This window comes from Lithobates pipiens, unplaced genomic scaffold (genome assembly GCF_037356315.1).
Source record: "Lithobates pipiens isolate NorthernLeopardFrog02 unplaced genomic scaffold, aLitPip1_a1.2 Scaffold_25, whole genome shotgun sequence".
Lineage (NCBI taxonomy): Eukaryota > Metazoa > Chordata > Amphibia > Anura > Ranidae > Lithobates > Lithobates pipiens.
The window spans coordinates 168,428,820-168,441,243 of NW_027507787.1; the positions used below are offsets into that span (position 1 = coordinate 168,428,820).

Here is a 12,424-nt window from a genome sequence, read left to right on the forward strand (position 1 = left end):
TGGCAAAAAATGTCCGCCGCCATGGTGAAGATACCTTTTAAACAAAATGGCCGTTAATTCACTTCCTTTTCCTACACCTAAATAGAATAGCTCAACAGCCAATCCGGTTACGCTGATGAAGTCATGTGTTGTGATAAAACATGCGTAGGGATTGGCCGGGAGTCTGAGAGACAGGAAGTAATGCAAGGAGCGTGTTTGACACATGGATACAAACAGATAAGCTTGTTTTTATCTTTTTAAATGTAAGGGGCAACTTGGCATTTCTAATACACTGTATTATCTTTACATATTACACTATGGGAGGCCTGTTTTCTTTTATTTCTTTTAATGGCGAATATTGAACGTACTTAATGGAACCACAAGATCCTGAGGCTATCCAAGCTGTCAGCAGGGAGAAGGTTTATTCAGCAGGTGGCAAACCACGTCCATAACCATCCACACGGACATCGATTGGAAACACCTACGATATACAGGCGATCCCATCTCAGGATACCGATCTAAGGCTTATTGTTCTCCATCTGGAGGTAAGAGCTCTGAGAGTATTACGTGATTATTTAGTGACAAAGATTAACATCAATTTCACAACATAATTGTCTATTTAGAAGATTCACCAGGATTATGGACACTCATGATTATTGTCACTAATTTATCACTTTGATTTGGACTTTTTTTTTATATATAAACTTTCATTTTGGATTTCATTTACTGTGATTACTTTTTTACCAATGATTTGGATTATTTCACCTCAATATTAATGTGTTAGAAGTCTGCGCAGATCACTTTTAGACCATTAACTAAATTCAAACAATTATTAATAGAAGAACGAGAACCGACCCATAATCTAAAATTTATAAACTTCTACTTCCTGCGGGTCCCCTTAATGAAATAGCAAATATTAGAACATGGGAAAGTGAAATTGAGAGTCTTATATCTAGTAGAATGGGATAAAGCATTTTTATTAACACATAAATTATCGTTGGCAGTCAAGCAACAAGAATGTAATTATAAACTTTTGATGAAATGGTACTGGAGCCCAGTAGATATGAATAGGATGAATAAAGACAATACAGAAAAATTTTGGAGATGCCTAAGGGATAAAGGAACAATCACACATATTTGGTATGAATGTCATGTGGTGAAGGAATTCTGGTATAAAATATTCTAAATATACAATCTGGTGTCTGAAAACGAGACACAACCAAGTATTAAGGTCTCAATATTGTCTATATGGAAGAACAGATAAGTCCATAATGTGGCATCAATGGGATATGTTTCGGACCTCGATAAAAATGATGCAATTTTTGTGAATGGGAACAAAACATTTCGAAGAGGAAGGGAGAGAAATTCATTTTTTTTTTAATATGAATGGAAAACAAGTTAGTAAAGAATGATATAGATGGGAACAAATGTAAGAATAAGAATGTATATAAAATAAGGAAGACTGAGATGAATGGAGTATGGACATGGTAAATAAATATATATCAGATGGTTCCGTTTGGAACAGGTCATTAGAATGTAGGATGGAAAAATTATATTTTAAGGAAAGCATGCTGTATAATAATATAACGTTCAACTTGATGATGAAAGATATTTATATGTATTTTTATAATTGTTTTAAAAATTAATAAAGAAGGATTGAAAACAAATGTAGCTTTTATGGTTGTGGCCAAAAAGCTCAATTTTGGTCTCATCACTCCTAATGACTTTGTGCCAGAAGGTTTGAGGCTTGTCTCTGTGCTGTTTGGTGTATTGTAAGTGGGATACTTTGTGGCATTTGTGTAGTAATGGCTTTCTTCTGGCGAATCGACCATGCCGCCCATCTTTCTTCAAGTGCTTCCTTATTGTGCATCTTGAAACAGCCACACCATGTTTTCAGAAAGTCCTGTATTTCTCCTGAAGTTATTTGTGTGTTTTTCTTTGCATCCGAAAACAATTTTCCTGGCAGTTGTGGCTGGAATTTTAGTTGGTCTACCTGACCGTGGTTTGGTTACAACAGAACCCCTCATTTTCCACTTCTTGATTAGAGTTTGAACACTGCTGATTGGCATTCTCAATTCCTTGGGTATTTTTTTATATCCCTTTCCTGTTTTATACAGTTCAACTACCATTTTCTGCAGATCCTTTGACAATTAATTTGCTTTCCTCATGACTCAGAATCCAGAAATGTCAGTGCAGCACTGGATGAAAGATGCAAGGGTCTGTCAGGAGTCCAGGAACTTTAACATACACTTGATCAGACTTTTTGACAACAATGGTCCGACGGACCTGTTTTATCAGACAATCTGACTGCGTGAATGCTCCATCGGACAATTGTTTTCGGTTTTTCAACGAACAAGTGTTCACTGTGCATGCTCTCAAACTTTCCGGCAACAAATGTCCGATGGAGGATAATCCGATCGTGTGCACATAACTCCATGGGACTAAAGTATAAACACACATGCTCAGAACCATTGCTAAAGATCGTACAACAATATCAAAAGTTGCCCAAAGGGTGGCGGTAAAGAGCTGAAAAAACACGCAATTTGGTGAAAGTTGGCTGAAAGTTGGCTGAAAATGTTCTGCCATGTGTATGCATACCAAGTTCGCGGTCAATGCCCTTCCGGACCAAAATCCACGATAAAGTCCGTTGGAAGTCCGATCGTGTGTATGGGGCCTTATACACACACTAAAAATCAACTCGTGTGCATGTTATCAGGCTAAGATTACCAGGGTATGTAAACTTTTGACCAGAGCCATTTTGGTAGTTTCTGTTGCCATTATGATTTAAAGAAAGTAAACACAGTTATTTGATAATAAATGGCTTAAGCCAAACACTAAACATGAGTAAAAGAAAAGTTTTTGTGTTATTCATATTCTCTGAAAAATGGCTAAGATATCATAAATTCTGGCAGGGTATGTAAACTTATAAGCACAACTGTATCTGCACAGATTTTTGTTCTCCCATCCTCCTGAAGAAGATGGACAACCTGTGAAACACTTAAGCCGCGTACACACGTAGCCGTCTGTCCGACGTACTTAGTCTGGCGGACGTCCGCCAGACTGTCCGTCGGAATTTCCGAACGGGCTACTTGCCCACACACGGCACTTTTTCAGCGGACTAATACGGCGTACTAAGTCCGCCGTACTTTCGAAATGAACGGACTCGCCCACACACGCGGAGGAAAGTCCGCTCATTTTGAGCGCGTCTCCAGGTAGGCAGGGCCCGCGAAGGAGACGTCGCTGGCCCCGTCGCCTGGTATGGACTTAAAGGGGAACCCCCAACGCTGAAAAAAATCGGTGTGGGGGTCCCTCCCAAGTCCACAACAGACCCTTGTCTGAACACGCTACCCGGCCGGCCAGGAAAGGGGGGCGAGCGAGCGTCCCCCCTCCTGAGCCGTACCAGGCCGCGTGCCCTCAACATGGGGGGGTGCCTTGGGGAAGGGGGGGCCACGCGGCCCCCCCACCCCAAAGCACCTTGTCCCCATGTTGATGAGGACAAGAGCCTCTTCCCGACAACCCTGGCCGTTGGTTGTCAGGGTCTGCGGGCGGGGGGCTTATCGGAATCCGGGAGCCCCCTTTAATAAGGGGGCCCCCGGATACCGGCCCCCCACCCTATGTGAATGAGTATGGGGTACAATGTACCCCTACCCATTCACCTGTAAAATAAAAGTACAAAAAAAAACACAACACACAAGATAAAATACTTTATTGCACAGCTCCGGGGGTCTTCCGTCTTCGGGGGTCTTCTCGCCGGACTCCTCCGCTATCTTCTTGTAGCTCTTTTGCTAGCGGAGGAGTCCGGCTTTCTTCCTCGCCGCTGGCCTCTTCTCCCGACTTCGGGGGTCTTGTCCCCCTCTTCGGTTCTTCTGCCGGGCCACCGCGCCTTCTTATAGCTCTTTTACAGGCGGTGGCCCGGTCTTCTGTCGCCGCCGCCGCCTTCCGTTCTTCTTCTTCTTCTCCAGGAGATGTTGACTCGACGATCTCTCCGGCCGCAATGCCAGGGACGCCCTGCGCTGCCACTTATATAGGGACAAGGGGCGGTGTCACATGGCTTTATGTCACATGGGTTGGTCACATGGGTTGATGTCACATGGGGACTGTGACATCATAAGGGGGCGGGGTCACCATGTGACACCAACCCATGTGACATAAAGCCATGTGACACCGCCCCTTGTCCCTATATAAGTGGCTGCGCAGCGTGTCCCTGGCATTGTGGCCGGAGAGAGCATCGAGTCAACATCTCCAGAAGAAGGAGAAGAAGAAGAAGAAGAAGAAGAACGGAAGGCGGCGGCGACAGAAGACCAGATTGTTTGACCGTGTGTACGCGGCAATAGAGGAAGACTGATGATAACATAGGCTGATTGGCTTATCTGGATGTATACAGTAAGAGACTGCAAATAGGAGTCCACAAGAGAGGAGCATAGCTCCCAACTGTCCCTGATTTTGAGGCACTGCCCCTCATTAAAAACAATAACCCTCTGTCCTTCCTTCCTCCTTATTTGTCCCTGCACAGCCATGATTGGGTAAAACTTTGCCCAATCAGGGCGCAATAAAAGCTGGTTGTTAAGAATCAGGATCATGTGTCAATGGGCTGCCCTGCTGGCAGCTGAATAAAAACCAAGAAAATTGTTAAAAAAATGGGGTGGGTTCCCGGGTCCATACCAGACCGGTATGAATTTTAAGGGGAACCCCATGCTAAAATTAGAAAAAAACGAGGTGGGGCCCCCCAAAATCTATACCAGACCCTTATCCAAGCAAACAGCCTTGCAGATGAGAAAAGGTGAGGTTAGGGAAGTCGCCTCCCCCCGAACTATACTAGGCCACATGCTCTCAGCATGGAGGAGTGGGTGCAGGTGACGTTGCCAGGTGGCTCTGCCAGAACTGTCAGACGGCAGAGCCTGCAGTAGGTTTTACATTGAGGGCTTTTTTGGTGACCTGCCAGGCTGCTTATTTTGGCGTGGGGTTCCCTCGGGGGGGACCCCATTCCTTTTTTTCTTTATTTTTTTCAATAGCCGGGTGCCAGTAATTGCAACCGCGAGTCGATTTAAACGTGATTTTCTTTAGAAATATAATTTTTGCTGCAGCAGGTTCTATAAACAGTACAGATGCGCCACTTTACAGGCAGATTAATTGGACCCTCCAGGCAATTTTTCATTTTTATTATTGCACTTTAACCACTTCAGCCCCGGAAGGTTTCACCCCCTTCCTGACCAGGCCATTGTGTTAATTTAACTGACAATTGCGTGGTTGTGTGATGCTGTAACCAAATAAAATTGATGTACTTTTTTCCCCACAAATATAGCTTGGTGGTATTTGATCACATCTGCATTTTTTTATTTTTTGCGCTATAAAAAGTAAATTTAAAAAAAAAAAAAAAATTTTTGCTTTCTGCTACAAACCATATCCAATACAAAAAAATAAAATAAAAATCAAAGTTCTTCATCAATTTAGGCCAATATGTATTCTGCTACATGTTTTTGGTAAAAAAAAAAAAAAAAAAAAAATCCTAAGTACTTGCATCTACAAACTTTGGGATATGTTTATGCCATTTTTATTAATACTAGTAATGGCGATGATCAGCGATTTTTAGCACAACTGCGACATTGCGGTGGACAAATCTGACACTGATGTCGCATACACACGACCAGACTTTCCAGCAGACTAGGTCTGACGGGATCAGTCCGTAGGACAATCCGATTGTGTGTGGACTAATACGATCATTTTTTTTTTATAAAAATCTGACGGACCTGGAAAAAGAACATGTTTTATATCTGTCCGACAGACTCAATTCCTATCGGGAAAACCATTTGTCTGTATGCTGGTCCGACGGACCAAATACAACGCAAGGGAAGCTATTGGCTACTGGCTATTGAACTTCCTTTTTTAGTCTCGTCTTACATCATCACGTTCAAAATGAACAGACTTTCGAACAAACTCAGTCCGTTCATGTGTGGTCAAGTCTGTTCGTTCGGAAGTTTGTCGGAACTCCGCTGAAAAGTCAGCCGGGAAGACTGTCGGACCTAGTCTGCCAGAAAGTCCAGTCATGTGTACGCGGCATAAGTGACACTTTTTGGGGACCAGCGCCACCCATTCTAATAAGTGGAGTCTTCTGTATGCTGCGGATTGATATCTGTTGGAGGGAGAGTGTCAATGCAGCGGCCACCCATTGCAGGAGAACAGCTGAGGAGGAAGGTAGGAGCTGGGGGTGGAATGCATTCTTCTATTCTGTGGCAGCCCGGCTCCAGCATAAGTAACATGTTGGCTAAAAAATATAATATATATTCTTTGCAGGGGGGAGCTTAATTACAGCTCTGAAAGTTGAAAATTGGCCTATGCCAATGGGTAAAAGTGCCCAGTGTTTGGTTAAAGTCTATGGGCACAAGCCCAATAGAAGTCGCCTTGAAGTAGTATAGGAACCTTTTCTAAAGTCATAGTGACTTCAGTAGTACTAATTGAGACAGCTCCGATTGACTAACATGGGATTTCACATGTCATGCAACTTTGGGTCTCACAAGTCAGATCCCAAGTCGTAGCAGTGTGTATGTGGAAGTGTTCAGCCTAAATGAAAATGTTACTATGTAACAATAATGTTGTTACGCTGTACTTCTGAATGAAGCTTCAAAACAGTGTCCCAAAACCTGTCCTAAAAGCTTCAATTTAGAGCGTAAAGTCTGCAGTCACTGCTCTGATAAAGTTCCATCTTTCATTTTAACTGCAGGGATTTGTTTATAAGAGCTGCAGGTAATGTGGCAGGGGAAGAGAAGGATGGCCTTGTCAGTCAAAAAGGTCCCCCAGGCAGCCTGTTGGAAAACCCTGGTCTACAGAATAACCATTGACTCCAAATAGAAAATTCATTGAGAATGCCTTACAAACCTTAAACTCCAAGTCCGAAAATTTCACTTAAACTGATAGTCATGAAATTGAAGGTGGATTTTTTATACACTTGACATTGAATAAACCGATTAAGATTCTCCAACATTATGTTGTATTGAAGACAAATTATAATGGATGGCTGGATGGGTTCCTTGGGTGGCGTTACAGCATCTCTTTAGATCGAATATTTAAAGGAGGAATTTGAAGTGACAGAGAGGGTCTGTTTGGCTTTCCATTTCCATAGCTAAACCATCTTTTGGGTCGCAAGCAGCTGACACAGTTATTTGCATGGACGCTGCAAACAGTTATTTCAAATAGTCACACTTGTAATTAATTTATTATAGTGTGAAATAAACATAGGCAGAGACATAGCTTGAAGCTTGTGGGCCCTGAGGCAAAAGTTGACCTGCCCCCCCCCCCCCCCCCCCCCCACTACTTTCAACATGTGTGCAAATACATCCACCGCATGCAAGATACTCAAAGTGGCTCAAGAGTTTTGGTTCAGAGAGTTCCTCTTTACATCAGAGGACAGGGATCACCGCTGGAGAATCAGAGAACAGGGTCCCCTGGCAGGTCACTTGGCAGAGCGCCTTTCTCATCCCAGCACTGTATACAGCTCCACCCCCCCACACACATACTACACAGGGCTGAAATCACATTCCTTTACACACAGTCTATCAGTCTTCACAGGGTGTATCTGGCTTTTATGTTGCCCTTCTGACCTGTGAAAATCTCTGGTCAGAATGGAAAAGTAGTTACAGTAGGCAGATACACCCTGTGCAGATCATGGCTAACTGACTCTGGCTGTGTTGTACAGGAATGTAATTTCAGCCCTGCAGAGGAGGAACAGTATAGAGTGCTGTAATGGGAAAGGAGCTCAGCAGCCGGGCATAGCATGCAGGGTGGAGGTGGTGGTCAGGGGGCTTTGGGGGGGGGGCAACTTAGATCTGGGAGGGCAAAGCCATGTGACACAAAATCTGCAGCCTGCAGCCCCTCAGGGCCCCCCGGAGGAGGTATTAAGGGATTTGTTTTAGCAATTCCTGAAGGTTTCTCTGTCAGTGTTGGCAGGTGTTGGGGGAAGGTCACCTCTCGAACGGGTGTGTCTTTTTTCCCCAGCTTTCAAGGAAGTGTTGTAAGTAGACATCCCCGGTTGGGGGGGTACAGAGAATCCCAGCTGGTGACTAGGAGACACTGAGCGGTGTCATACCTTACCAGTGATATCAGTCCCATTGTGGCTACAGGATGGCACTTACCTCCTCTTGCCTTGCTGAGCTTGGTTACCTCTCACCTCATGCTCCTCTCCATTCAGGCAATGGCTCACAGTTTTTTCCCAGCCAATGGGAACAGATGGGTGTAGACTGTGGAAAGCTAAGTAGAAGCCCAGTACTGGACCGTGGCTGTGGGGCCCTAAAGCAGATCGGAGCTGGACTTTGTGGAGGATATTATAATATGACCAGGAGGATGTAGGGGCCCCCTGGAGCTAGGGACGGGGTTGCAATTGTGACCCTTACAACCCCTTATGCTACACCTATGAACATAGGCATTATTAGGCCCAAACCTGCCTTCTTTATTATTTCTTTCAGGGAGATTTTCTTTAAATGTTCAGTCTGAAATATTTAACATAAAATATATATATAAAAGCAACAGTTCTGACTATCCTAGCAATGCTTGAGTACACAAAGCCTGGACCTTCACCTTATAAAACCCATACCTAAAATGTGTTATTCTGGGAAAAGCTCTTCCTAACCAAGTCAGGGATTCACAGTCCAGCCCACACGGGTTTGTTTGCAGTCTTTCCTTACCAATTGTATTCTACAGCAGTGGTCATCCAGCCTCAGTCCTCACATACCGCCAACAGGCTATGTTGTGGAAATTTCCCTTATATAAAATAGCTGTCATGAATACCATGCCATTGACGTTAATTTTAAACACTTATACAAGGTGGAGGAGTTCCTCAAAACATGACCTCTTGTAGGTACTTGAAGACTGAGGTTATGAACTATTGCTAGATGAAACACCATATTCTTCATCCCTGCCTAGAGGAAACTCCCTAGAGGAAACTCCCTAGAGGAAACATAGAATGTCCTCCATCACCGCCTACCACACGTCCTAGAGGAAACGTAGCATGTTCTTCATCACCACCCACCACACTCCCCAAAGGAAACATAGCATGTTCTTCATCACCACCTACCACACTCCCCGTAGGAAACATAGCATGTTATTCATCCTTTCTCACCACACTCCCAGGAGGAATAATAGCATGTTTTTCATCACCGCCCACAACAATTTCTAGAGGAATCATAGCATGTTCTTAATTCTTGTTTATCACACACGCATGTTTCTCATCACTGTCCTTCACACTCCCTAGAGTAAACATAGCATGTTCCTCAACACTGCCCATCACATTCCCTCGAGGAAACATAGCATGTTCTTCATCACTGCCCACCACACTCCCCAGAGGAAACATAACATGTTCTTCATCCTTGCTCACCACACTCCCTAGAGGAATCATAGCATTTTTTTCATCACCACCCACCACAATTTCTCAAGGAAACATAGAATGTTCTTTATCACCACCCACCACACTCCCCAGAGGAAACATAGCACATTCTTCATCCTTGCTCACCACATTCTCTGTAGGAAAAATAGCATGTTCTTCATCCTTGCTCACCATACTCCCCAGAGGAATCATAGCATGTTCTTCATCACTATCCACCACACTCCCTAAAGGAAACATAGCATATTCTTCATCGTCACGCACCCCACTTTCTAGAGGAAACCCCCTTTCTTATCAGAAGCCAACTTTACATGAGTGAGTCACCCCTTCACACCAAAGTTCCCTCATCACATCAGAGGCCCCCTATACATAACAGTCACCCCTTCACATCAGAGTCCACACTGTACATCAATGGCTCCCATAAGGGCCCCTCATCACATCAAACTCATCCCTATACAAGAGAAACACTTATACATGAGTTCCCCCATCACACTAGAGCCCCCCACCACATCAAAGTAACCCCATCCAGAGCCCCCCAGTCACACAGCCCCCCTTCAGTCAGTCAGTTATTGTCTCCTCTTCACACCAGAGCCCCAACTTTTGCCTTCAGAAGCACAGCAGGGGGAAGGAGGTAGAGGAAATGTGGATGAGGCAGACTTACATCTTCTCCTAAAGGATATAGGTGGCCCTGAATGTCACCTGCCCTGGATCAGATTCATGCCTTGCAATGGTGTGGACAAGCCAGGGGCCATCACTATAGCAATGAATGATTACGTCCTGGCTTTAGAACGTTAATGGTTGTTATAGTGCTGGCAGATAGCTGGCCTGCATCATAGAAACTTATGATGCTGATTTGGGGCAAACTGGATCCTGTGCTCACCGCACCCAGGGGAAACCTAGATGGCGACCCAATGTAGAGCAGCACTATGGTTGGGAAACACTGATCTCTGGTCTAGAGGTAACATTATATGCAAAAGGTTTTAAAACTACTGGAGGAAAGTTGCACTGCCTAGAAGAGGCTGCAGTCCCACCCTTGTTCAAACCCTTCTCAATTTGCTAATAACAACAATACATGCCAATAAAAGTATATACAGATACATTTCTAGCTTTAGCACAATGGTAATGTAGCAGTTCATCCAATGATATTACTTGATGACTGAAGTTGATTTTTAAATCTGATAACTTTCCTTTTCCCATGTACTCTCTTGATTTTGTTTTAATTTTCCTGCTGCTCCCCCTCTCTCAGTAACATCTACAGTAATCTCTTCCCCGGCAAGCTCATGACTATCCTCTGTAGGCTTGCAAGATTCAGTGTCCCCCTCTGACTCTTCACTGGAGTCGCTGGTCTCACGCGGCTGGAAGGGGTACCATTTTCTTTCTTCCACACTAAAAAAAAGGGAGGTAATTTTGATTAGATAAAATGTTATACAAGAGGACAATTTTTGTTGAGTTTAATTATTTTGCAGTGTTGACACATCTAACATAGAACTGCAAAACTCTTTCTTCCCCTTATCTTTTCTATAACACAGGAGAGGTAGGGAGGTTTTGTATTCCATATAGAGAGTAAAAGGAACCATTGTACTGGAAATTGTAATAGGAAATTGTACTGTAATTAACCACTTGACCACTGGGCACTTAAACACCCTTAATAACCAGACCAATTTTCAGCTTTCGGTGCTCTCACATTTTGAATGACAATTACTCAGTCATGCAACACTGGACCTATATGAAATTTTTGTCCTTTTTTCACACAAATGGAGCCTTCTTTTGGTGGTATTTAATCACCGCTGGGTTTTTTATTTTTTGTGCTATAAAAGAAAAAATACAGAAAATTCTGTAAAAAAATGAATTTTTCTTCATTTCTGTTATAAAATTTAGCAGATTAGTAATTTTTTCTTCATAAATTTTGGCCAAAATTTATACCACTACATATCTTTGGTAAAAATAAGTACAAATTGGTGGATATTATTTGGTCTTTGTGAAAGTTATAGAGTCCACAAGCTGTGGTGCCAATATCTGAAAATTGATCACACCTGAAGTACTGACAGCCTATTTCAATTCTTGAGACCCTAACATGCCAGAAAAGTACAAATACCCCCCAAATGACCCCTTTTTGGAAAGAAGACATTCCAAGGTATTTAGTAAGAGGCATGATGAGTTTTTTGAAGTTGTCATTTTTTCCCACAATTCTTTGCAAAATCAAGATTTTTTTTACTTTTTTTTTTTTTTTTCACAAAATTGTCATATTATTAGTTTATTTCTCACACAGCATATGCATACCACAAATTACACCCCAAAACACATTCTGCTATTACTCCCGAGTACGGCGATACCACATGTGTGAGACTTTTACACAGTGTGGCCACATACAGAGGCCCAACATGCAGGGAGCGCCATCAGGCGTTCTGGAGCACCCAGGACAATTCTGACATTTCTCTCCTACATGTAAAAATCATCATTTATTTGCTAGAAAATTACATCGAATCCCAAAACATTATATATGTTTTTTTAGCAAACACCCTGGAGAATACAATGGTGGTTGTTGCAACTTTTTATCTCGCACGGTATTTGCGCAGCAATTTTTCGAATGCTTTTTTTGGAAAAAAAACAGTTTTGTGCTTAAAAAAAAAAAAAACACAGTAAAGTTAGCCCAATTTTTGCATAATGTGAAAGATGAAGTTACACCGAGTAAATCGATACCCAACATGTCACTCTTCAAAATTGCACAGGCTCGTGGAATGGCGCCAAACGTCGCTACTTAAAAATCCCCATAGGCGACGATTGAATTTTTTTTTTACTGGTTATATGTTTTGAGTTACAGAGGAGGTCTAGGGCTAGAATTATTGCTCTCGCTCTAACGTTCGCAGCGATACCTCACATGTGTGGTTTGAACACCGTTTTCATATGTGGGCGGGACTTACGTATGCGTTCGCTTCTGCATGCGAGCACATGGGGACAGGAGCGCTTTAAAAAAAAAAAAAAAAATATTGTTCATTTTACTTTATTTATTTTAGTTTGACATTTTTTTCCCCAAAAATAAATTTTTTGATCACTTTTATTCCTATTACAAGGAAT

At 42.8% G+C, this 12,424-nt stretch overlaps 1 protein-coding gene across 2 annotated transcripts in view; it reads right to left on the reverse strand.

Moving 5' to 3' along the window:
• Nucleotides 1-7,282: 7,282 nt before the first annotated feature.
• LOC143930643 (transient receptor potential cation channel subfamily V member 6-like) overlaps nt 7,283-12,424 on the reverse strand; it is an 85,835-nt gene continuing 80,693 nt past the window's right edge. For both annotated transcript variants that reach the window (XM_077455138.1, XM_077455137.1), the window contains one exon: nt 7,283-10,735. In XM_077455138.1, the coding sequence (XP_077311264.1) occupies nt 10,519-10,735 (217 nt within the window). In that variant the 3' untranslated portion in view covers nt 7,283-10,518. The remainder of the gene's footprint in view (nt 10,736-12,424) is intronic.